The sequence below is a fragment of the Suricata suricatta genome, chromosome 15, assembly GCF_006229205.1.
Source record: "Suricata suricatta isolate VVHF042 chromosome 15, meerkat_22Aug2017_6uvM2_HiC, whole genome shotgun sequence".
Lineage (NCBI taxonomy): Eukaryota > Metazoa > Chordata > Mammalia > Carnivora > Herpestidae > Suricata > Suricata suricatta.
The window spans coordinates 11795653-11821938 of record NC_043714.1 but is presented as its reverse complement, the minus strand read 5'-3'; the positions used below and the strand labels follow the sequence as shown (position 1 = coordinate 11821938).

Genomic DNA, 26286 nt, shown 5'->3' with positions numbered 1-26286 from the left:
CCATGTTGATCATCCCTGTCTGCTTGTGAATCTGCCTTCCTCCCTTGACTGAGGCTTACCCCAAGAGAAGAGAGTGTATCTCATTTATGTTTATATGTCCAGAGCCCAGAAGAACTCTGTGGATTCTAAAATATCTGGCATGAATACATTTGTTAATGGAGAGGATGATTGTGTGTCTGCAGTAGACAGAAGTGTCATCTGTGTAGCTGCGATCATTGTAATAGTCCCTTCGTAGTTATGCTGGCAGAAACATGACTGGCCTCAATTCAGCTCAATTCCAGCAATATTTATTGTGCTCTTGCTCGGTAACAGGTGCTTGGAAGGTGAAGAAGAAGCAGAGTCTGTGGTTTCAGAAATGTGGTTAAGAGGGAAGCCCGGCATGCAGTCAGCCATTCAGTTAGCACAGCTTCCTTGATGGCCTGCCAGGTGCCGGGCACCATTTTAGGCCTGAGGATCAGCAGTGAGTGCAATCGACACAATCCCTGTACAGCTGATGTCTTAGTGGGAAAAAGAAAAGAAAGCCAGCCAAATGGTGATGAGCACTGTGAAGAAAACAATCAGCCTAATAAAAGTCAGAAGAGTGACTAGTGAATGGGAGGTTGGATCTGTTTTATATGGGGTGGGGGTTTGGCCTCACCAAGATGGTGACCTCTGAGCACAGGCTTCACCAAGGTGAAGGGGTGAGCCATCTGGGTGTCTGGAAGAAGAATGTTCGAGGCAAAGGAGTACTGCACATGCAAAGGTCCTGAGGCACAGGTGCCTTTAGCTTGCTGTGCAGCAAGGAGTCCAGGGTGCCTTAGGTTGGCTGGTGGGAGGGGCTTAGAAGAGGATGCCAGAGAGGTAAGGGAGGCCCAGCTCAAGGGAGCCCAAGAGACTGTCTCTAGAACTTAGTCTTTGACTCTGAGTGAAATGGAACCCATCTGAGTTTTGAACAGAAGAGGGATGAGGTCTGACATTGGCTTCAGTGAGCTCCTTCAGGGCCCCTGTGGAGAGTGGGCTACAGGAGGGCAGGCTGGGGTGCAGAGGGTCTCTGTGAGAATACAGGGGAGAGGTGATAAGGTGTAGAGCAGGGGGGCAGTGGTGAAGGAAGTGCAGGGGCATGATGCTGAATGTAGGGGGGAGGTGGTGTTGACTGGATTTGTGAACGGAGGACGTGCCGGACCAGGCAGGACCTGGACACTCCTAAAGTATCAGCAGTGTGCCCTGCGGAGGGTCCCCTCTCCCAGAACGCTTGGTCCAGGGCCAGGGGCCCGGGCTGGCTGCCGCTGCCCTCCCCGCTCAGGCTGAAGGATGATGAGTGTAAGGTCTTTGTCCCACACTCGTTCAGCTCAGACCTTTGGCTTTCCCTTCCATTCCACGACTTAGTCTGTCTACGCAGCTTCAAAGTGGAATGTTGTTTTGATTCTCCTGCTAATATTTAACTTGGAGGCATTTTGCATAATTTATCTTTTAATCATAATAAATGCATATGATAATAAACAGTGATTCGACTTATAATTAAATATTTACTTGGGTTTTATCACAGAATATTGGATTTGCCCATCACTGTATCCTCAGTCCTCAAAATGGTCTGGGCATTGAAGAAATTTATGTTAAATAAATGGGTTGTGAAATTTAGGTCGTGAAAATCGAAACTGTCTCTTATTTAAGGCAATGTGTAAAGCATGTACATAAAGAAAGGTGTAATAACCACTCAGAATTGACTTTAATACAGCAAATTTAAAGCAGTTTTTCCCTGATCCCTAAAAAAATATATTGATGTCATATCAACTGACAGATACTTTGCTGATTTGCATTGTCCAATTGATGCTTTAATGGTCATTGCCTTTTCAGTGATTTCTTCATTCTTTTTTAAATTTTTTTATGCTTATTTATTTTTGAGAGAGAGAGAGAGAGAGAGAGAGAGAGAACATAGGTGGGGGAGGGGCAGAGAGAGAGGGAAATACAGAATCTGAAGCAGGCTCCAGGCTCTGAGCTGTCAGCACAGAGCCTGATGCAGGGCTCGAACCCATGAACCATGAGATCATGACCTGAGCCAAAGTTGGACTTTTAACCAGCTGAGCTACCCAGGTGCCCAGATTTCTTCATTCTTGAAGAATTGATGAACAGATGAGCAAACATTTTGAGTCAACAAGAAATGGAGACACTTAAACCCAATATCACAATGAGACAAAACACTGTAATGTTTAAAACTGTAACATCATAATGTCGACCCAAGCACAGTAAAGCTAATTAAAATTGTACAGTCATTTGTAGAATGTGTAGTCAGTCACAATAGCTTTCCATTTTCTTTGAGTTTAGGTTCTGAATGTGACGCCTAATGATGGCTTTGCTAAAGTGCATTATGGCTTCATCCTGAAGGCGCAGAACAAAATTGCTGAGAGCATTCCCTACTTAAAGGTAACGGTCTCTGCCTTTTTTCTTTTTTCATCTTCTGATTCCTTTGAGTCATTTGGAGTCCCTTGATGATGCATTGTCGACAGATTGGCATGCACTGCTGAGTCTTTTCATCTTCAGAGTGTGCACCCTCTGACCGTGACATTCATGGGCAGTGATTGAGAGTGTGGAATGTAGAAATGCCAACCGTGCGAGTGGAGAGTATTTGGAAAAGACGTTATGAAAAAATTCCTAAAACTGTAGTTATTAGTTTTATTTAAATGGGAAAGGTAGACAAAAGTTACTAATGTAATACTTTGAAATATGGCAATGCATTAAATGTGCCTTTTACAATTTATACATTCAGTCTAGGTTGAACGGGGCTCATGGCCTCCTACATAAAGTATGTAACAAATGTCACCTAAACAGGTCGAACCCAAAAAAACTGAGAGCTGAAGTTTTCAGATTAAAATATGCTGTCATTTTTTCTTGTCTATCTAACTGAATCCTTGCAGACGCCCAGAATCACATTTGGTCTAGCTACGGGCTCTTCAATAGAACTTTCTGTCACAGTGGATATGCTCTTTATTTGTATGTCCCAGTATGGTAGCCATTAGCCACATGTGACTCTTAGGCACCTGAAATGTGGCTAATATGACTGAGGAACTGAATTTTTAGCTTTCATTTTAGTTCACTTTAATTTAAATAGTAACATGTAGCAGGCAGCATCCGTATTAGACAGGTAGCTGATGAAATACCTGTGAACTGTTTTTTTTTAATTTTTTTTAATGTTTTATTTATTTTTGATACAGAGAGAGACAGAGCATGAGAGGGGGAGGGGCAGAGAGAGAAGGAGGCACAGAACTGGAAGCAGGCTCCAGGCTCTGAGCTGGCTGTCAGCACAGAGCCCAACGCGGGGCTCGAACCCACGAGCGTGAGATCTGACCTGAGCCGAAGTCAGAGGCCCAACCGACTGAGCCACCCAGGCGCCCCTGAACTGTTTTTTTAAGTAGCAGTATACCTCACGCTTCCATGATCTCTTTCTATCACGTGACTTCAATCAGACCTCTCAAATCGCAATCCACTGATTGCAAAAAGCTTGCATATTTTATTTGGCCAGCATAGTTCTATTAAAAACAATTTTAATTGCTTGCTTTAGTTAAGAATCTAAGCGTTTTATATAATCATGCAAATTTCTGATTTCTTCTTGAAAGATCACATGTGGCCCACATTGGAGGAGAGGAGCAGTGTTGTCCCCTTGAGGTGGCCTGCACCCGCCGGTCTGTCTTGGCTGTCCCCAGGCCTCCGCAAACCTTTACATCCCCTGCCAGGACCCTCTGGGCATGTGGGTTTCTCTGATTGGAAGTGTTCCCCTTCCTTTTCCTTTGACCTAATAAGGGACTAATAGTGCTCTCTCTGCTTCAGAGATGGGGAAACAGAGAGCAGGGTCTGTTAGTTAATCTGCCAGTCGGTCAAGAACCCTGATCACAGCTCTGCTCCTCTCCTGAGTGATGCCTTGTTCCTCGCTACTACCTTCCAACATCATGCAGATAAAATCCCTTCCCCGTGAAGGTCATGGGTTTCTCATGAAGAGACCTGAAAATGCAGATTTTTAGGAAAAATTTCTTGACATTTAAATAGTTTTTTACTTTTGTCCTTTTGGTTTTCTAATTCATTTTCTTGTTTTAGTATTTTTTCTCTCACTCTTTTTTTGTTGTTGTTGATGTTACTATTGTTTATACACATCTCAGTTCAGTCCTTCTGCCAGAGACAGGGCAGAAATCAGCTAAATGTTTTAGCAAAGGACTTGTTGAATAACAATTACATTTTCAAAGAGTCCAAATGGCTTTAATTGTGTTGTAAGTTTTGTAAAAGAGTTCATTAAAAGCTGAGGACACATTGGTCTTGAGTAGAAAGACAGACTATTTGCGTTTAGGTCTCTATCACTTCAGACGTTTTATGAGAAACTAAACATTTTGGTTTGGGAATAAGAAGCCTCCAGATGACGTATTGTCAGATTTGGAGAGCAAAATAAATGGGATAGACACCCAGACAAGAAATTCTTTGGGATACCAAAATATGATTGGTTCCACAGAGATGATTCATATACCAATGTAATGGGCTAGAAAACTATTGATTTATGGTAAATGTATTGTTAAATTTAGTTTTATGACCTCTTTTTGGGTTTGCACTATAAATGTTGACCAATAACCTGATTGCCAAACTTTAATATTGAGATGAATCTTTCTGGTCCTTAGGTTTTCATATGGTATATAAAGATTAAGTAAAATCAATAAACTAAAGCTAGTATTTAATTTTTTTTCATTAAACGCTAACATTGTCCTTTTTATAGGAAGGAATAGAATCTGGGGATCCCGGCACTGATGATGGCAGGTTTTACTTCCACCTGGGGGACGCCATGCAGAGGGTTGGGAACAAAGAGGTAATGAGTGTGTGAATTTTTTAATTCTCTTAACAGAGGGTAGAGTTGGGGTGGGGGAGGGTAATTCTAGGAGAAATTAACAGTTGAAAAAATATTTTGGGCATAGAGTTTGAAGGTGGTGATTGAAACTATTTAGCTATTTTTTAAGGTTTATTTATTTTGAGAGAGAGAGAGCCTGAGTATGAGTGAGGGAGGGGCAGAAAGGACTATCTCAAGCAGGCTCCACGCTGTCAGTGCAGAGCTCGATGCGGGACTTGAACTCACAAACTGCAAGATCATGACCTAAGCCAAAGTCAAGAGCCAGATGCTTAACTGAGCCACCGAGGCATCCTGAAGCTATTTAGCTATTCAGACTTAAAAAAAAAAAAAAACCAACCCAACAACTCCTACAAACCCAGAAAGAATTTGGGGATTTTTGACTTTTATAGGTTCTTCCAAGAAACTAACTGAGTAATCGTAAGAGCAGGCTCTCATTTAGTACGTGTGTAAGTATGTGAGTGTGTGTGCACATGTGTGTGTCTGTGTGCATGTGAGTGTGTGTGCGCACACGTGTGTGTCTGTGTGCATGTGTGTGTGTGCGCGCACACGTGTGTGTCTGTGTGCACAAAGGATCTGTGTGCATAAAGGATCAGCATTGCCCTGAAAAAATATTTTTAAAATGATGAAATGAAGCATTGTCTCTGAAATTACTTAAATATTTTAAAAATATGTTAACAGTATGTCTAGATTTTATTTTATTTTATTTTGGGGATTTTAAAAGTAGTTATTTTTAGAATAAAGTCTGTTCAACTGATTCCTAAGCACACTGAACCCAATGGTTTCTTATGTAAATTACCTTCTGGTCTTTAATGCCAAGTTCAAGATGAACACCTATAGCTAGAGTAATGACAGGTTCTGACACAGAAAATGCTGTCGCTAAAACAAACTACATGTTTTCTGCGATTATTGCTTTTTTCTGAATACAATGTCAGCTTCTTTAAATGTAACTTGGGATTATTAATCATGACATCATATACTGAAGTTACCAAACGGTCAGCAGTCACCATGACATACAGGTTGTCGGTGGAGAGTGAAGCCTACTTTTCCTTCCTTACATCATCACGAGTTTCTGGGTTGGGCTCTCCTTACAGTCAGGGGGAAAAGGGTGACACTCGACACTTTGTAACCATTGCATTCCATATATGTAGTAAAATGCAGTCGGCTTAACAGATAAAAATAAAAGATAACAGAGCCTCAGGTTTCTAAAATTAATAAGAACATGGAGCCAACTTGACACTTGAGAGAGGGTTCATCAGAGCCGGGGGTTTTGTGATGGGGTAATTGCCAGCTAGAGACATGAACTGATTTGCGGTAAGAGAGATTTGGAAGATTGTCAGTTTTCTTTATACATTTCTATGCGTCTGTCCCTTTCTCCTCTAACCTACCAGTCACTCATCTGGAATAAAATGAGACGTTAGAAGCGAAGAAAGGAAAATAACTCACTGATGAGTTCTCATTTTTGTGTTGCTTCTTTGTTTTAGATATAAATTCCTGGTACCTCCTTTGAATGAGAAAGATAAAAAAGATTTTGCTGCAGTATCTAACACTGGATAAATGTTCATGTCTGATTGCTATAAATGTAATTGTCACTAATTAATGTGTCTTTGAACTTCTTAGGGTCCAGGGCAAAGATAGATAAAAGAAGTCTAGATTTTTTTTCTCACATCTCAGATGAAAACAGCCCTTACTTCAAGGGCAAAGAACTCACTACTAAACATTTGTCAAGAGCTTGGGATTTGAACCTATGGGACTGTTCTACCAGCTTAATTATCATCAATATGCACAGAACACCACAGTTCTTGAATTTAAAAATTCACGAGATTCATCCTTACAGGAGAAGAAAAATAAGCCTATAGGAGACCCGTATTAGCATAGTCTCCGTACCGGGTATTGTGAAGGGACCGTCACGCCCTGAGTTTACAGATTGGGAGGCAGCCATCCTTCTTGTGCCGCCACATGGGCTCTGCTCAGGCACCAACAGGGGAGCAAGCCCACAGCCTCCGTGCTGCAGAGGTTGGCAATAAAGTGGTTTTTAAGAAGGTTTTTCTAACAGGGTTGGTTCCAACTCATGAACTGCGAGATCACGACCTGAGTCAAAATCCAGAGTCAGACACTTAACCAAGGGAGCCACCCAGGTGTCCCCTGGATGGTCTCCCAGCAGGTCACCCACAGCTGTTGTCAGTATTTCTGTTAACTCGCAAATCGACATTCTAGCTGGTCTTCTGCTCAGAGCCCGATTCCTGCATCTACTGCCTGTGGAGTGTCACCCCACGAGGTGACAGAGACAGCTCCCTTGTCTTCTTCTAAACTGTTTTTCTTCCTGGCTTCCATCTCTCATTTGATGATATTACCAACTTCTCTCCTGTGCGGTCAGGGCCGTGTTCTGGGAGGTTCGCTTCCCCGGTGTCCGGGACACATCCCACCTTCCTGCTTGCTCGGTCAGTGTTGTCAGCCTCAGAGACGGCTGGACAGGCCTGGCCACTGTTCACTGCTTTAGTCTTGCTTTCTTCCAGGACATCGTGTGCTCCAAAAACATGCAATGCAAAACTGCAAATAGAGTCCTATATCTGAGTGATGCTGTTCTTGCCCCTCGTGGACCAGCTGCAGCCAGCCGTTCTCACCACAAGTGACCCACGTGCACAGGCTCCGGTGGGGGTCACACGTGACAGGCCTGTGCCCCAGATGGGGCCTGGCTTTTCAGAGTGGGGATCTTTCAACATATTATTTCTGTGTAGTGGGAGTGTGTGTATGTGTGTGTGTGTGTGTGTGTGTGTGTGTGTGTGTGTATAAACCATACCTGGCAAGAACTTGAAGTATAGAAGACATTGATATAAAACACATGTAAGAAGGTATCTGCAGGTGATCTGTTTATTTTCATATCCTTGATTAGAGGTATAAAAGGGAAAGAGTAAAGACAAACTTTTCAGAGGATTCTAACTTGATCTTGATTTTTCTAGCAATTTGTATTGTAAGAAAGCAGTCTGACTGAAGTCATTGGGTCCTCTAATTAATTGAAGATTATTTTACCTTCACTGAAGATGATTTTTTAAAATTCCTGAGATATCACTCTCATGGTTTTTTCTTTAAAAATTAAAGGGCGCCTGGGTGGCTCAGTCAGTTAAGCATCTGACTTTGGTGCACATCATGATCTCACAGTGCCTGGGTTCGAGCCCCGCGTTGGGCTCTGTGCTGACAGCTCAGAGCCTGGAGCCTGTCTGCGGATTCTGTGTCACCCTCTCTCTCTGCCCCTCCCACACTCACTCTCTGTCTCTGTCTCTCAAAATAACGTAAAGACATTAAAAAAGTGTTTTTTTAATGAATAAATGAAATAAATTAAGTTTATTCATTAAAAAATGAATGAAATAAATGAAAGGTAGCAGAGGGATACAAAAACGGGTCCAGCAGGATGAACTTTGAGTGTGAGAAGAGACCTGTACAGAGTGTAAACCCAGCACTGTAAGTGAAGGGCTCCCCCAGGCCTCCAGCCGGGTCACTGTTAAGTCAGGACTGCACTCTGACTTCTCACTCCTGAACTAGAGCTGTGAGCTTTGCTGCTTTGGTTTCCCTAAAAGAATTTTTTTCCTCCCTTCTGACAATGTGCCTGGTCCCTAAAATGAATTGCTGCTGATTCAAAAATAAGCATTTCAAAAAGAAACCAAAACAAAAAAATAAGCACTTAAAAAAAAATCATATCGTTGTTCACTTTAACACAGAAAGGTATAGGAAATAAGATCCTAAATTTAAATTGGACAGACATAACTAAAATGGTCAAATTAATTTCAGTATTAATTAAAATGCTATTTAAGAAGAAATTCAGGTAATGATTAGCCATTTTAAGTTTCTGGCCTTTAAAGAAACTACTTTATGGCTGCAACTTAACATGTATTTCAAGAAAAACATCTAAGAATGATAAGTATATACATTCTTAACTTGAGGTATATGGAGAAAGGTAAATAAGAATATTACTTCTGATAGTTTTTTCTTTTTTTTTAATGATACAAAGATAGGAGAGTGGACCAAGTTGCCAGAGCCTTGGGTTATAGTTCAAAATACTTAGTGATTCCTTAAAAATCTTTTTTAATTCCTTTTTGTATTTGAGAGAGAGAGAGAGAGAGAGAGAGAGAGAGAATCTTCAACTGGCCCCACCCTCAGGGCAGAGCCCAAAATGGGGCTCATTCCCACAACCCTGGGATCATGACCTGAGCTGAACTCAGGAGTCACACACTTAACCAAATGAGCCCCCCGGGCGCCCCGAGATAGTTGGCCTTTTCAAATACCAGTTTCAACATTTGTAAAATGGAACTATTTGAGGTTATTAAAAAGGTCAAATGCGATTACCCGTGTAAAAGTGAGTACTAACCTGAAAAGTGTCACTGAAAGTATCACATGGTCCCGTTACCACACTTGATTCTTCTAACGAAAAACGTTTTGACCTAAGAATTGTAAGATGTTTAGAAGGTGCCATTTGTTACATTAAAGTATGTCTGGAGTGGGAGCACCCGGGGGGCGCAGTCGGGTAACCGTCGACTCTTGGTTTCATCTTAAGTCATATCTCAGGTCCAGCCTCAAGTTGGGTCCAACACTAGCAGTGTGGAGCCCGCTTGGGACTCTCTCTCCCCCTCTTTTTCTACCCCTTCCAGTCTCTTTCTCTCAAAAATAAAAAAGTAAAAAAGATTAAAAAATTGTTTAAGGATACCTGGAGCTTCATGAAGATGTTCTTTTTGAATATCTTCTTCATCCACCTGATATGAAATGCCTCTGTTTAACTGATCAAAACCCGTGTTGGAGCTCACTCATCACAAGTAACCGTTAGTGCAGACTTGCAGTCGTGAAGACATACTATTAAGTACGGCACCGGAGGGCCTTCCATCTGAAGACAGCGGTGCTGCAGTCCCGTGGGGAGGGCCCCCGGGGAGCAGATGGTGAGGGAGTCCTCGAAGGAGACATATGGAGCGGCACGCTCCGCAGCCAGCTGTCCCCGAAAAGGCTAGTCTTCTTGGAGGCGAGTCGCATCATGTTACAACTAGAAGAAAGCCACAAATGTTATCCCTCATGGCAACAGAAAACCCAAAAAGGAACGAAACTTCCCCTTTAAAAAAGTCTCATGTGGGCTATCGCCATATTTATTGCCAGCTCAAAATGCTATTTCCTTTCTGTCTACTTAATTTAGTGGAGGATTTATACTCCGTTACCTTGGGGCCGACTTCTGAAATAGGGACATGGAAAGAAAGGACAAAGGAAAAGACGTAGCATTTCTTTTTAGCAATCCAGTTGAGTGAATGCAAATATCTTCGAAGAAATTATTAAAATTGTTACACTTTCCTTTTAAAGAACTTGAGAAATGAATGCCAAAAGATACAACCCACTATGGTTTCTTACTCCACCACGTGACAGATATGTCCTAGACTCTGTGCTGGCGCCTCCGAGGAAGACCAGAGTGTGCGCACCATGAACCCGGCATTACTGGAGCGCACAGCCTAGAGCGACACTAAAATGCATACACGCGGGTATAGTCATAGGTTGTCATTGGAAACCCCATCCAGTAACTGTATTCTCACCAGAGGGACAGATTTGGGCACCTGACTAGCAGACTCTTTATTTAAATGTTACAAAAGTGACACTTTGGTTTTAAACTAATAACAATGCTTCGTTTACGAGTTCAGTCTTGTTGTCCTTTCAGGCCTATAAGTGGTACGAGCTTGGGCACAAGAGGGGACATTTTGCATCCGTGTGGCAGCGCTCCCTCTACAACGTCCACGGACTGAAAGCCCAGCCGTGGTGGACCCCAAAAGAAACGGGCTACACAGAACTGGTGAAGGTGAGTGCTGACGCAGACTTCAACCTCCCCCATCGTTGTCGGCTCCCTACTCAGAGTCAGAGAATGCTTACCATGGTGAGGAATGTCAGGGAGGAGATAGATTTTATATCCAGTGACGTTTGCTGGTAAAAGAAGGGCGCCTGGGTGGCTCAGTGGGTTAAGCCTGCGACTCGTCGTTTCCGGTCAGGTCATGATCTCGCAATTTTAGGTTCGAGCCCCTCATCGGGCTCTTTGCTGACAGGACGGAGCCTGCTTGGGATTCTGTCCCCCTCTCTCTCTACCCCTCTTCTGCTTGTTCTCTATCTCTCTCTCTCAAAATAAATAAAAATAAACTTTAAAAAAAATATTGGAAAAAGAATATTTTCTCCCATTAGCCAAAAGTTCAGTTTCAACGGTGAAGAAAGGAATTTTTCTTGAAGAACAGTTCTCAAACATTTTGACTTTCGGAACCATTTATACTCTTGAAACTTAGGGAGCACCCCACAGAGTCTGTTAATGAGGGGCTATGTCTGCCAATATAACTATTCAAAATTGAAACTAAAGAAATGTAATATTTATAACTTCTTTAAAAATAATATAAAATTTTCATTATGTGTTAATATAAATAACTTAAAAGGTAGCCTTGTTTTCACAACAAAAATATGTAGTATGAAGAGTAGAAATGTTTTATAAATTTTTACAAATCTCTTTGGTGTCTGGTTTACTACAAAGCAAGATTCTTACATCTACTTCACATATATGTCATGTAGAGTGGCAGTATTATCATATGTCAGGTAGCATCTGGAAAATTCCACTGTACTCCCGTGAAAGATTTGGGTATAAAAAAGAGCAAATAACATCCTTGTATTGTTAAGGAAAGAGTTTTGATCTTGCAGACCTCCTTGAAGGGTAAGGAGTACCTTACGGACCCCCAGACTATGTTTTGAGAACCACTACTTCTGAGTCTATAAAAAAAAGGAGGAGGAGCATTAATGTTTTTAGAAAATGTAGTGGCAGATTTGTAGGATAAAGAAACTAAGGGGTGCCTGGGTGGCTCAGTTGATTAAGCATCCGACTTCAGCTCAGGTCATGATCTCATGGTTCGTGGGTTCAAGCCCTGCATCGGGCTCTGTGCTGACAGCTCAGAGCCTGGAGCCTGTTTCGAATTCTGTGTCTCCTGCTCTCTCTTTGCTCCTCCCCCATTCGTGCTCTGTCTCTCTCTGTCTCAAAAATAAATAAACTATAAAAAAATTAAAAAAAAAAAGAAACTAAGTGATTCTAACAACTTAAAGCCGAGAGAGAGAGAGAGAGAGAGAGAGAGAGAGAGAGAAATAAATTGGAAGCTTTTGTTTTGGTAGATAAAATCCAGAGAGTAAGAATGTCTGTGATTTTGGTAGAGGCTGGTCAGAAGTTTACTGTCGCTTTGGTGAGCTCTTTCTTCTTCTTACATGTATTATTAAAGTGGGAGGTGAATTAACTCATAGTTTAATAATGGCATTTTCTTCTCAAAATGTAGGAGATGACATCTACCTTATAGGTTAGACGGGCGTCAGTCCAGCTTAAGAATCTGTCATATAGACCTTGTTTGTATATAACATCCTGCTGTTGAGTCCGCGGGTTTTTCTTCGCCAGGATGTGTTTTCCAACAGCGCCAAGCAGCTCTCCAGTTCTCTGGGGACACTGACTGAGTGCCCTACAAACGTAACTCAGCTCTGACCCTGGCACCTGGAGATAGCATCAGGTGCCCCAGCTTAAGGGCTCAGTCTCACAAGACTGCCCCCATTTCAGCCACCAGTTAATTGCAAGTTCAGGTTGTCACCTGTGCTTCTGATTGGCTGTGAATTGGAGTTTCCCACCACTCCCTCCTTGGGGTGGATTACTTTGCCAGAGTGCTCACAGAACTCAGAAACATTCACGTAGGTTATTCCATTTGTTGTGAAGGATGTTATAAAGGATACAGACGAACAGCCGGATAAAGAGGTACCTACGATGAGGTCCAGAAGGCTCTGAGTGCAGGAACTTGTGTCCCCATAGAACGAGGGTGTTGCTCTCTCTTGGTGTGTGGATACTTTCAACACAAAAGCTCATCAAATCTTGTTCAAGTTTTTATAGTGCTTAGTACCTGCTTCCTCGTCCTAGAAGGCCGAAAGTTCTAACCCTCTGATCATTTGGTCTTTCTAGTGACCATCCTGAGGTTATTGAGGGTCCCCACTCTAAGTCACCTCATTAACGTAAGCTCCCTTTTGCTCAAAAAGGTTCCTCTAAATGACAAAGACACTCGTATAATTCAGGAAATTCCAAGGGTTTTAGGAGCTCAGTGCCAAGAATCCAAGACAAAAATCAAATGTATATCCTGTTATACCACAGGTCACCCCGTTTTATTTTTTATTTTTTATTTTTTTATCATGCATCCCTTATAACAAAGGATCATAACAGTTAATAGATACTGGCACATTACTAGAGTCCCATTCCGTCACTAGTAATTAGTCTAGTTCATCATCATATCATTTGAAAATATCTCGCAGGGCAAGACCACTCAGGTTGGCAGGCTTCCATTAGTTCCCATCAGGTTCCAAAAGTTTGAGTGGTCCTACAAATATACGGCTCCACCTTTTCAGGCATCTGGTATAATTGAGCTAAGAGACCATATCATCTCTTGCCCTGAGCCTCTTTTGAGGTGTTAAGATAATATTGGATTTCTCTGCATTACAGAACCCATTTGTTCCTTCCCTTACCCCCAGCTGCTTTTCTTCTTCCTCTTCATTTATACTCAAAATGCTTCCGCTTTTGGAAGGCACATTAGGTTGGACCGTTGTGCTGGCCTAGATTGTAGGCAGGGATGCTAGTCTGGCAAACAGCTGACCCTCCCATGCCAATGGGGGAAGTACAGAGAGGAGAACGAGAGCGCCCATCTTACCATCACCCAGTGTTGCTGCCCAGCCTCTTATCTGAAGGAGGTGAGAGAGGGAAAGCAAGAGTGACAAAATATTGATCATTTTGGACTCTGGGTGATAGATGTCTGAAATGTATACTGTTCTCTATACTTGTAGGTGGTTTACATTTTTCAATTTTTTTGTTGTTGTTAAAGAACATCTTGGACAAAATATATAAGATGTATAAGATTTCACTGATGAGTTTTTTCTACTTGGAAAAAAAGGCTCAATGTGATTTCAATTTACTTGCATTAAATAAGCATTGCTTGACTATGTTTATTCTGTATTTATTTGGTTTTTAAAATTTTATTTTGAGAGAAAGAGAGAGACAGAGAGTGAGCAGGGGAGGGGCAGAGAGAGAGTGAGACACAGAATCGGAAGCAGGCTCTAGGCTCCGAGCTGTCAGCACAGAGTCTGACGCGGGGCTCAAACCCATGGACTGTGAGATCATGACCTGAGCTGAAGTCAGACACTCAACAACTGAACCAGCCAGGCGCCCCTGTTCTGTATTTCTTTGTAAAAGCACACTATAATCATCATAACCCAATTGTAAAGGGGCCACCATGACTTAGACTTTGAATATTTTATAAGTCAGAAAACCATGGTGTGGTGACCATGAATGCAGAAAAATTTAAAGAAGTTCTATCTCCAAAGCAAAAATAGTAGAGGAAAGCCATCTTCTTGGATAAATTTACTACATTTAGCGCTGTCAGAAATGCTTTCCGTTGTAAAATTTCATCCTATCTCAGATCGCATCACACTGAGCTCTTCTGATTCTCTTTCTACCCTCTAATCTTTTTTTTTTTTTTCCTCCTGGTCTCTTTGTGAGTTTATTTCCCAACTATAGCTTTTAGGATGGTTTCAAGTTCAAGTAACAAAACTGCAACTGGAACTTGGCTTAAGTAACAAGGAATTTGATTGACTCCAGTGAAGGAAGCCTAGCAGTAGGGCCAATCTCAGAGGTTTTGCACAACAGGTTTTCTTGTGTCTGCACTTCCTCCCTGGCCAGCTGTGTCCTTGTGCTGGCTGATGTCAAGATGGCTGCCAGCAGCCCCTGAAACAGAAGGTTAGAAAGTGTTTGAGAGCTTTTAGCATTGTTGAGCCACCATGCCAGGCCCAAGTGGCCTTCTAGAAACCTCCTAGCAGACCTTGGCCTGGAGGTCATACCATGACCACGTCACATGGGCACTCACAGTGACAAAGGAGTCTGAGGGACCAGGTAGCCGGCCACAGCCTGGGGCAGCAAGCTTCCAGCTGAGAAAGAGCGTACCTCTCCATCATCCAGGGAACAAAAATCTTTTCCTTCAGTCTGAGCCAATTACGTCACATTTCCATTCTGGATGAATTACTGGCAAGGGGCTATGAGGTTAAAGCAAGAGATCAACTCCTGAAGCCACGAAAAGGTCAGATTTCTCCCAAGTCAAATGGATTATCTGAGTGGAAGTAAACACCCGAATGTTGGCGATTTTGGAGTGGTGGGGGCGGTCCAGAGCTGATGGCCAAGAAGGAATTCTGGAATCATCGTTGGTTCAAAAACGTTTTATTCAAGCCCGGGGAGAGGACTCCTGGCCGGAAAGAGCTGCACTGGGGTTGTGAGGAGTGACTGATTATACACCGTGAGCTGGGGGAGGGTAAGGAAGAAGGAAGGTTTCTCAAAGGACGTTCATACGCTAATGAGCTGACGCCTTTTCTCCCTCCAGCAAAGCATTAACATTAAGACAGCTGCGAGTCCTTAGAGGAATGTTATGTATTTACCTCCAGTACTTGTCTGTAGGCTTCAGGTTCTAAAGAAATTGAATTTTATCCACCATTTCCTTCTGCCTTTGTTTCCCTCATTCAAGCTAAATCAGGTTCTGTCAGGAAAGAGGAAGAGGCCCAGGGAATGTTGGGACAGTGACCTCCAGGGCTCAGTGCCCTTGCTCTCTGGGGACACGCCCTCGGAAGCAAACACTGTACTCTGCTCTCTGTTTTCCCTTTCTTGTCATTCACTTTCTTAAAAAACAAACAAACAAACAAAAAAACCCTTTTCCACTTTGCTTCATCTGCTGTGAAAGTTTCTTGTTAAAACCAAAGCTGTGCTCCCCAAATGGGTTTTTCACTCATTTTGTTCTGTCTCCAGCTGCATAGAGACATTAACATTCAGTGTGAAAGTTAATTCACCATGTAACCCCTTGGTTAATACTCCTTTCCTACTCTGTAGTTTTGGTCAGGGATTCAGCTTTTCCCAAAATCCCATGTTGATTACTCTGTCCGTATTTCTTACTACCACACTTTGCTGTTTTTAATTCAGCCCAAACTCCTCCTCCCCCCAGACCATCCCATGTGGTAGTCTCTCTTCCATCTCCCCCTTCCTTTTCCCCTTCTCTCTTGTCCCCTTCACAGCCAATTTGTATTTATCCTGGAGATGTTAGAAAAGTGGGCATTTATTTTAGGAGAATAAGTTAGCCGTCCTTCCTTGCATGTATCCAAAAGCACCTTATACATCCTTTTTAAGTGCATACGCTTTATGCTAGCAGCCTCTTTAATTCCCTGTAGCCCTCTCAGGTCTTATGCTCTAACATGGCAGGACCATGCTTATCATATTCCACCATGAAGAGCACAGTATCTGATACGTGGTAGGTACTCACAACTGAGATTTGTTGTATAAGTTTCTATAATAAAGTTTATTTGCTCCAGTTGTTTCATAGATGTGTCAGAAGTCCCAGGGATATAAAAATCCTACCACTTACATTTCTTACATATAAGCAGTTGGTACAGATTTTTCCTGGCGTCCCCTGAATGGTGGGGAAATTGTCTCATTCTGCCACAGCACTGAGAGGGATGCCTGGAGACGAAAAAGATCCCCCTCCCTATTTCAGGAACAAGGGACAAGAGTATTCTTTTCTAGACAGTTTTGCTGTAAATAGGGAAGGACATTTGGAGGGTTCAGAGTTCCTGTTGACATTTCAAGTATTTAATTACTCTTATAAACTCCTGGGGGATGGGGCAGGGTTTGGGAATGACCAAGGGAATATCTCTGTAACTCTATAATACCCACACAGGGGATGAAAGCACTGGGGAAAAAAATGTTGAAATCAACTTTTGCAGAGCTCTGTGCGTTAACAGAGTTGCAGCAATTTTTAGGAACATTTATTCAAGAAAATCTGCTCGGCCTCAGTAAGAACGGAAGGATCTGTGCAATAGTAACTTGACTTATTCTCATCCTTTCCTCCCCAGCCCTAGATAGCCTCGAAAACTGGCAGTGTCACAACTCTAGCCATGAAGCCCACAGCCTATGGGCACTGATGTCACCAGATTAGGTTTGGGGCATTTTGCAAACTTTCACACCCAGAGCACTGTCATTAGTTGATGTATCTTGTGCTCCTTGGAGGCCTCATTCCCAGGACAGTGTTATTATTTGAGCTCACTCCTAAGTACAGCTTTGTGTCAGGGTGTTCGTCAAAACAGTCGGTGGCAGTTTTTTAAATATCACAGCTGCCCAAGGCAGTTGTACCAATTGAGACAATAAGACCCTGTCCCCTCCCCCCACAAAGAAAAATGCATGGTAAAGAAAATCTGATGAACAAGATGTCCATGAGGGGCTTTGAAACCTCTGACACACTCCTGGGGATTTTTTCCAATGCATGTACACGCTGGGGTACACACCCAGGAAATACCCAAGGGAGTCACAGTCCTTAGCCTTTGCCTAACTGAGACTCAGCAGAGGCAAGAACTGAAGACTAACGCAGACTTGTAAACTTACTGAGTGTTGCAGGCATGCTCCAAAACTCACACAGAGAGGAGTATTACATAATAGGAAGATACAGTCCGTAGAAACCGGTCGTGACAGACCTACATGCTGAACTTACTGGACAAAGACTTTAAATCAGTATTATAAATATGTCCAAATAATGGAAGGAAACCATATCTCAAGAATTAAAGGAAATTATGACAATGATAGTTCATTTAATAGAGGATATTAATAAAGAGATAGAAATATAGAAAAGAACCAAATAGAAAATCTGGAGCCATTGAACACTAACACCTTAGGTATAAAAATCACCAGAGAGGCTCAACAGCAGATTTGAGCTGATAAAAGAAACAATCATCAAACTTGAAGATAGGTTGATTAAAGGTATTCATACTAAAGGACAGAAAGAAAAAAGAATGAAGTAAACAATCTGTGAGGCACTGTCAAGTGTAACAATATATGTGTAATGGGATCCTCAGAAGGAGAGAAGAAAGAGAGGTGGCAGAAAGATTACTGGAAGAAATAATGGGCAAAAATCCACAAATTAGATGAAAGAGATTACACAACGCATCCAAGAAGCTCAGCGAGCTTCAAGTATGATAAACTCAAAAAATATACCTGGACACTTCTTAGACCATCAGAAGCCAAAAAACAATGAATGTCTTGAAAGTACAGAGGAAAAGAAGACTCTTTGTGGAAAAAGGATGCTCACTATGATTAATAGCTAAGTTTTCATTAGAAACCAGAGCCCAGAAGGCAGTGGAGTGACATTTAAATTCAGAAAGAAAAATAAAAAGAATTCCATGGCTCGCAAAACAATCTCAAAAATAAAAGAGAAATGAAGGCTTTCGTAGAGAAATAAAAACTGGGAGAATTTCATGCTAGCAGACCAACTTCCGGGCAGAAGGCAAAGGTTCAGGTTGAAATGAAAACACTAGATGATAACTTAAATCCACATAAAAAAAAAAAGAGCATTACTAAAGATAACCACATGGGTAAACATAAAAGAATACATTTTTTCCTTGTCACTCTTTTCTTCTTACATCTGATTTTTTAAAAATTCTTTTTAATGTTTTTAAATTGATTTTTAAGAGAGAGACAGAGCATGAGCAGGGGAGGGGCAGAGAGAAGGAGACACAATCTGAAAGCAGGCTCCAGGCTCTGAGCTGTCAGCACAGAGCCGGATGCGGGGCTTGAACTCATGAACTGTGAGATCGTGACCTGAGCCAAAGTCTGCCGGCTAACTGACTGAGCCACCCAGGTGCCCCTTCTTACATCTGATTTTTAAAACTGCCTTGGGGTAGACATATAGGTCAGTGAAATAAAACTGAGAGCCTTACATTTGTGACAATTGCTTTTTTGACAAGGGTGCCAAGATGGTGCAGTGGGGAAAGAATTGTCCTTTCACAAAAAGACAACTTGGACAACTGGATATCCATCTGCAAAAAAAAAAAAAAAAAAAAGATGAATACCTTATAATATACACAAAAAATGAAGTCAAAATGGAAAAGACCTAAATATAAGAGATAAAACTATAAAACTCATAGAAGAAAACATAGAAATTAGTCTTCGTACCATTGAGTTGGACAGTGTGGTTTTTTTAGCTATGATACCCAAAGCACAGTGACAAAGGTCAAAATAGAAAAATTAGATTTCATTAAAACTTATACTTCGGTGTTTCAAAGACCACAAGTAATAATGTGAAAATAAAATCCACAGAATGAGAGGTAATATTTGCAAGTCATTATTTGGCAAAGGACTTGTATCCAGAGTATATTAAGAACTCTCATAACTCAATATAGAGACAACCCAGTTTTAAAAAGGGAAAAGATTTGAATAGACATTTATTCAAAGAGGATCTATGAATGGCCAAGAAGCACAGAAAAAGATGCTGAAATTTAATCATCATTAGAGAAATGCAAATCAAAACCACAGGATACCACTCAACACCCACTAGAATGGCTATAACAAAAAAGATGAACATTAACAAGTGTTAGCAAGTTAGCAAGAAATTGGCACCCTCAAACATGGCTGGTGGGAATGTCAAGTGATGCAGCCACTTTAGAAAACAGTGTGGCAGTTCCTCAAGAAGCTAAACAGAGTAATGGTCCAGCAATTCCATTCCTAGGGGTAAACCCAAGAGAAATGAAAATGTACGTTTGTCCAAAATTTGTACGTGAATGTTCATAATAACATTATTTCTAACAGCAAAAAAGTAGAAGCAATCTAAATGAATGAATGAGTAAACAAAATGTGGTATAACTACACAATGGCAATAAAAAAGAATGAAGTATTGATGCATGGTACAACATAGATGAACCCTAAAAACCTCCTACTGAGTGGAAGAAAACAGTCACAAAAGACCACTTAATCTGCCTGATCTATTTATATGGACTGTCTAGGTGAGGCAGATGCATGGAGACAGAAAGTAGATTGGGGATGGCCCAGCACTGAGGAGATGGGGGGAGGGGGAGACTGCTAATGGGTAAGGGGTCACTTTTGGCATGATGAAAAGGTTATAAAATAAAGTTGATGGTTGCACAACTCTGTGAATATATTAAAAACCACCATATTATAAAAGTTAGTTGAGTGAATTTTGGTATGTGAGTTATAGCTAAATAAATCTGTTAAAAAATAGGAAACTATGGTATTATATTGTAGTTCAAGTATGTTAAAAAATAAATTGGTTTCCAGGGCACCTGGGTGGCTCAGTCGGCTAAGCGTCCAACTCGACTTCAGCTCAGGTCATGATCTCATGGGTCTTGAGATCAAGCCTGAGTCAGGCTCTGTGCTGACAGTGCAGAGCCTGCTTGGGATTCTCTCTCTCCCTTTCTCTCTGCCTGCCCCCACCCCCGTGTGTGTGTTTGTGTGTGTGTGTGTGTGTGTGTGTGTGTGTGTGTGTACACATGCACATTCTCTCTCAAAATAAATAAACTTTAAAAAAATAAAAATAAGGGCCGCCTGGGTGGCTCAGTCAGTTAACCTTCTGACTTCAGCTTGGGTCATGATTTCACAGTTTGTGAATTCGACACCCCCCATCAGGCTCTGTGCTGACAACTCAGGGCCTGGAGCCTGCTTCGGATTCTGTGTCTCCCTTTCTCTCTCTGCTCCTCCCTGTCTTCTGCTGTCTCTCTCTCTCTCTCAAAAATAAATAAACATTAAAAATTTTTAAATACTAATAGGTTTCTGAGGGGTTGATGAAAAACACCTAACTTAACAATCATTGGTGAGGCCATTTACTAAAGCAGTTTACAGCATAGGACTCCGTGGCCACATTGCTTCGTTCTGATATTTTGGTCCAGCCCTTACAAGCTGTGTGACATTGAGCAACACGTCTTTGCGTTTTGATTTCATTGTCTGCAAAGTGTCTGTGGAAATGGTATTTGTTCCCTGATTATTCAGATTTAGTAAGTAAATAGGAAGTGCTCAATAAGTATTAGTTATTATTTGTAATTTTAATTAATTACCTTGTTTTCATAAGAAAATACTTTTCAGTTTCCAAAATACTTGGAAAGGCAAGTCTTAGGATCATGTATTATCAAAATAATAACAGCTGTACTGTATAAACTGCCTCCTATTTGCAATCAATGCCCTGAGCACTTTTGTACATAATACTTATAATCGTAAAGAACTCCACAAGATAGGTATGCCAGTGGCCACTTCTATATGAGGAAATAAGGAGCAGAGAAATGAAGTTTCTCCAGGGTTTCATATTTAATGCTGGCAGGGCTGGGATTTGAAGGAAAATCTTTGTCCTCAAAGTCCATACCCTCATGGAGCTCACTCTGCCCTCAGAGTTACTGGTGTCTGCTCTTAGTTTCATGTCCTCCTTTTTGCCAATGATGTCTTTATTTCAAAACCCTATTTACCTAGACTTCTTGATTTCAGCCCTGCCTGTTGTAAGCTTTTTTTTTATTTAAGAAAAAAAGCAGGGCCTGGGCATTGATCACGGGGTCCCTGGTGAAACTCAGTGCACTACTTGCTAACTATCTTTACTTCTAAAAATGTTCATATTGTGTCTGGCTATGCCTTTCAAGTAAGAAAGTAATTTCAAGGTGACCGTTTGCCAATATTGACTGTGACAAGAGAGAACCTGCTGTGTAAGGAAATCCAGGGCCAGTGATCATTTAGTTGACAAACACTGGCACATCAATATTCCCCCCACTTTCAAGTTATGGTTTTGAGTATTATGGATCAGGATTGGGCATTAACATCTGAAAGTGAAAACTTTCTAGATCAGATAGCTGACATTTTCTTTTAAAAAATTTTAACGTAGGGGCGCCTGGGTGGCTCAGTCGGTTAAGCATCTGGCTTTGGCTGAGGTCAGATCTCACGGTTCGTGGGTTCAAGCCCCGCGTTGGGCTCTGTGCTGACAGCTCAGAGCCTGGAGCCTGTTCTAGATTCTGTATCTCCCTCTTTCTCTGACCCTCACCTGCTCGCACTGTCTCTCAAAAATAAATAAAAAGCATTAAAAAAATTTAAAAAAAATTTTTAACACTTATTTTTGAGAGAGAGAGACACAGCATGCTCAGGGGAGGGGCAGAGAGAGAAAGAGACAGAATCTGAAGCAGGCTCCAAGCTCCAAGCTGTCAGCCTGACACGGGGCTCTAGCTCACGAACTATGAGAGCATGACCTGAACCGAAGTCAGAGGCTTAACCAACAGAGTCACTCAGGCACCCCATTTTTGGCCAAAATCTTTTTAGGATCCTTCTGGCCCTTACGTGACAATTAACTATCCTGGATTGCACATTTCCATTTAAATTATATTCTCACTGTATATTCCAGTTAGTAGAGTACGGTTTTCTTGAAGGCACTGGACAGTGCTCAGCAAAATCCATTATATGTGTTTTCCCTATTGTTGAATGCTCATTGTTTCTTCTCCTTCTGTAGTTTGCAATTTGGCAACTCTGTGCACCGGGGGTGGTAAGAGGCTATGGCAACTGGTTGAAAAAGAGAAAAATTAGAGAAAAATATTCCAATAGAGTTTTCTCTTTTAGGCGTATTTTCATTAAAAGCATGTAGGTTGCTGCTCAAATCACAAACATCACAGCGGTAAATGCTTTAGGGGTATTTCACATAGAAATTGAAACAAATGGATTAAAGTCTTTGCTAGGTTATAAATAGGAAAAAATCTCTTCCAGCCGGAGAAAAGCCACCATACCGTTAGAGTTTTCCTCTTCCCTTCTTAAGATTAGCTTTTTGATCTGCATTACTCCATGCCTAATACAGAAATCACTGTCATAATATTGAAAACACAACAACAGGAAACAGCGACTGACAACTATAGTTTAAAATATACCTTGTGTATTTGCGTTTCCGGATACCTCTCAGCATTCATCCTGGGCCAAAGGAAGAGTCTTGCATCTTTTTTCTGAATTATTCAGAGCAGCTGCTCTGATATAACCAAATAGCATCACAGACAAGTTTCGCCTTCCTCATGTTGTACTTATCGTAGTTGGAGGAGTGCCCAGTAATATTTTTCTGATGGTATGACGCAGTGCATAAGAATGATTGATTAAAACGGTACTGTGTCATTTTCCTTCAGACTATGGCTTTTAATTAAGAAATCCATTGTGTAAGAATAACGCCAACCTGACAAAAAGAAGACTTACACTGTAATACATTAGTGGTTCAACATTTCTATCTATTCAACATTTCTGTCTCTGCGATGAAATATTTGAATGTTTCCACTGAATTGCCTTTGAAATGAAATGGATTAAGAAAGAAGCAAGAATGTCAGACTTACAGTGGCATTAAGCTGTAAATTAAGAAGATTAGCAATTTTATGTGGAAGTAGGTATCTTCCTATAAAGAAGTGCTCCAAGCAGTTCCGTAAGATTAACATAAGAGCTTAATCCTGTTTTTCTAAATCAGACTTTAAACTTTGGAGATTCCAGTGAGGGTTTCACAAAATGACAACCCGTTGGCAGTAGGGTCCGGAGAACTCAGAGAGTTAGATGGTGGTGTGACTCAAAGTGAACCTTCTAAGGGAGCCTCCGCAGTTGAAAACACTAGTTGTGTTCTCAGCTCCCACCCTTCAGGAGGGTCATTTCACCCTCTGAGCCTCAGTTTCTTAATCTCTAAATTCAAAATAATTATGTCCATTTCTCGTCTCCTGCAAGGTTTTAATGAGGCTCAACGTGACACAAGAAAGACACACTCCAGTGAAAACCCGACCCCCTGGGCGTTCCTATGTGTGTTTGCGTGGGCACCCTTAACGAGCCTCAGCACTCCCCTAGGCTTCTAGAATGGTCTATAATACAAATATGGCAGTACAGCAAAAGAATAAAAAATTTTACATTCTCTCAATTATTTCAAACTAAAAAGTTGTTTTCTTTCTCAAACTGGAATCGGTAAGTTTTCAGTATTTGTCAGTGAAAACAAAATGTCCAAAAATTGTCTTTATCTTTGGGACTCACTTTATCTTTATCTTTGGGACCTCACAGTACAATGTTTAATATTTCAGAAAAATTGTGAACTCTATCTGTGGGGTGGTACTCTATTTGCTAAAATATTTAATCCTGTAGGTCATGGTCTGTGTCTAGTACCCATCCACACAGGTCAATGTCTTATATATACATATGTACATATGTATTATAGATAATCTGTTTATCAAGTGATTTATTACATATATGCACAGAAAGCCTGCCCATCAGAATCTTAGCCCCTGGATATTTTCCCATCACATTCTTAGTCCCTTGATATTACGGATTTGGGAGATTTTGCTTGTCTAGGACATGGCTCGGTGCACTGTCCCCTGTAGAGGGAGCAGGGAGATCATGCCTGTGTCTCCTTTGAACTCCCTCTAAGAGTGTTGGCCCGGTGCCTGGCCAGTCTGGCCTATGGTATGACGTGTATGCCTCTCATTTGCTCCCTAAAGCCCCCAGGCTGAAGGTTTCCCCTAGTAACCTGGACTATCTTTTCTCCTTTATCCAAGTAGTGGACACCCTTTCTCTGCCACTTTCTAGAAAGAGCAAAATCCATTTCTTCAAGACTCTTCTCTTGCCCTGTGCTAGGTGCCTCATCTTGTCCTTTTTCTTCATTAAGGATAACGAGAGACTGAACGCACAAACAGACGGTGTCCAGACCATAGATAAAACTAGAACCTTGCACCACAACCTGCAGCAAACTACCTAGAGAAGCACCTCCTTTTCTGTACTAACTAACCCAGGAAGCCAGCCTGCTATGAATCACACTTGCAGGAAGCCAGATGAGCCAGAGACCAATCTCTAGTGACAGTCAAGGAATCTGAAGAATAACTTCTGTAACAATTGGCCCCAAATGGCCGGGACTTGATTAATAACTGACAGCTGCCTTAATGTTTATCCCTGCCTCCAACTTAGAACCATGCCAAGAAAACCAGATACGCCCTCCTAACCAATCACTTAGGATGCCCACTTTGGTTACCTTCTAATAGCCTCCACTCAGGGGACCCCTGGAGCCTTTCCTTTTTTTTCCTTTTCTTTACCTTTAAGCGTTCCCACTTCTCTTCCAAAGCAAGTGATGGTGGCGGCCTCCCTTGCTACAGCCTGCTGTGAATAAATAGCCTTTGCTTTTCTCGTTCGTTGGGTCTTCATTTATTGCCACAATAAAACATTTCTGATACTTTCTTTTATCTTTATGTTCAAACTTGAAAAATAGGAAATCTGATTAAAATGCATTAGTTCCAGCAAGAGATTGCTTTTTTAACTGCTGCTAATTTCCCCAGAGATTTTATTAAAAATTACCACAACAAGAGTTTGTGTGAGAGTGTTATACTCCCTATGGCGTTGGCTGGGATTTCCTAACCTTAGCTCAGCCCTCAGAGAGATGCCCTCCGCCCCAGGCTATTACTCTGTGGCAGAGTCCACTGCTCATGCCTTATCTAGGATACACTACCCATTGCTTCGTGATATAGGCATGTTTGGGCTAGGATTTAAGATGATTTTATCTCTCCAAAATGTTACAAAAATGTAATCCCCCAAATAATTAACTATAACAACAAGTTCATAGCCAATTAGATAACATTTGGTATATATTGTACTAAAGTACTGTTTTTATCAATGCACAAACTTTGCCTAGTATAGTCTTTGACCACATGCCTTCTCTGAATTTAGAGTCAGAACCTTGGAAGGTATGTACATGTCTCTGGGACTTCTCCATGGCCACTATTGTGTTTTCTCACTTCCCTTAACAGTGAATCCTACGGTTACTTATCGAATCTTGTTTATGTTACTCTGAGAGCTAAGAGTTCTTTTATTATGTTTTGTCCACATATTCAAAGAGTAGCTCTTCCTGCCTTTTTCATGACTGTGTTTTATTTCGTTCCTGTAAATTCCCACATTTATGTGAATTTATTCCATCTGCTCTTTGCTCTCTTCACTGGAACTAGTTCTAATTTGAATATACATTCATGTCCTGTGTTGATTATGCCCCCCAAAACTCACATTTTGAAGCCCTAATCCCCAGTACCTCAGAATGGGGCTGTATTTAGAGAGAGGGTCATTAAAGAGGTAGTTACGCTAAAATGAAGTCTTTGGGGTAGCCATAATCCAGTGTGACCAGTGTCCTTATAAGAATAGGAAATCTGGACACACGGAAGGAAGGATGTGTGCACACATAGAGGAAAGATCGGTGAGCACACAGCTATAAGATGGCCATCTACAAGCCAGGGAGAGAGAGTGAAAAAGAAGCCAAACCTATGACATCTTGGCCTTGGACTTCCAGCCTCCAGAACTATGATACTATAGGTTTCTATTGCTTAACTCACCCGCATGGCACTATTTATGCTGGAGCAGCTACACAAACTAATGCCATTAGGGAAGAGACTCCCGTTACTTAGCAAGCTGCAGTATTTACTCACTGCCTTACCAGAAACATTTCTCTGAGCAGTTCTATTTTCTTACAGAGAAAAAATATTTAAAGCTCAGTTAGATGAATGCTGCTTGATTAGGACAAAATTAAGTGGTCTTCTCTCAGGCTTTAAGC

General features: G+C 41.5%; 1 protein-coding gene across 1 annotated transcript in view; it reads left to right on the top strand.

The window, feature by feature from the left end:
- ASPH (aspartate beta-hydroxylase) overlaps positions 1 to 26286 on the top strand; it is a 210243-nt gene that overhangs the window by 154285 nt on the left and 29672 nt on the right. Inside the window, exons 19-21 of the mRNA XM_029923909.1 lie at positions 2302 to 2400; positions 4730 to 4819; positions 10539 to 10676. Of these exons, the coding sequence (XP_029779769.1) occupies positions 2302 to 2400; positions 4730 to 4819; positions 10539 to 10676 (327 nt within the window). The remainder of the gene's footprint in view (positions 1 to 2301; positions 2401 to 4729; positions 4820 to 10538; positions 10677 to 26286) is intronic.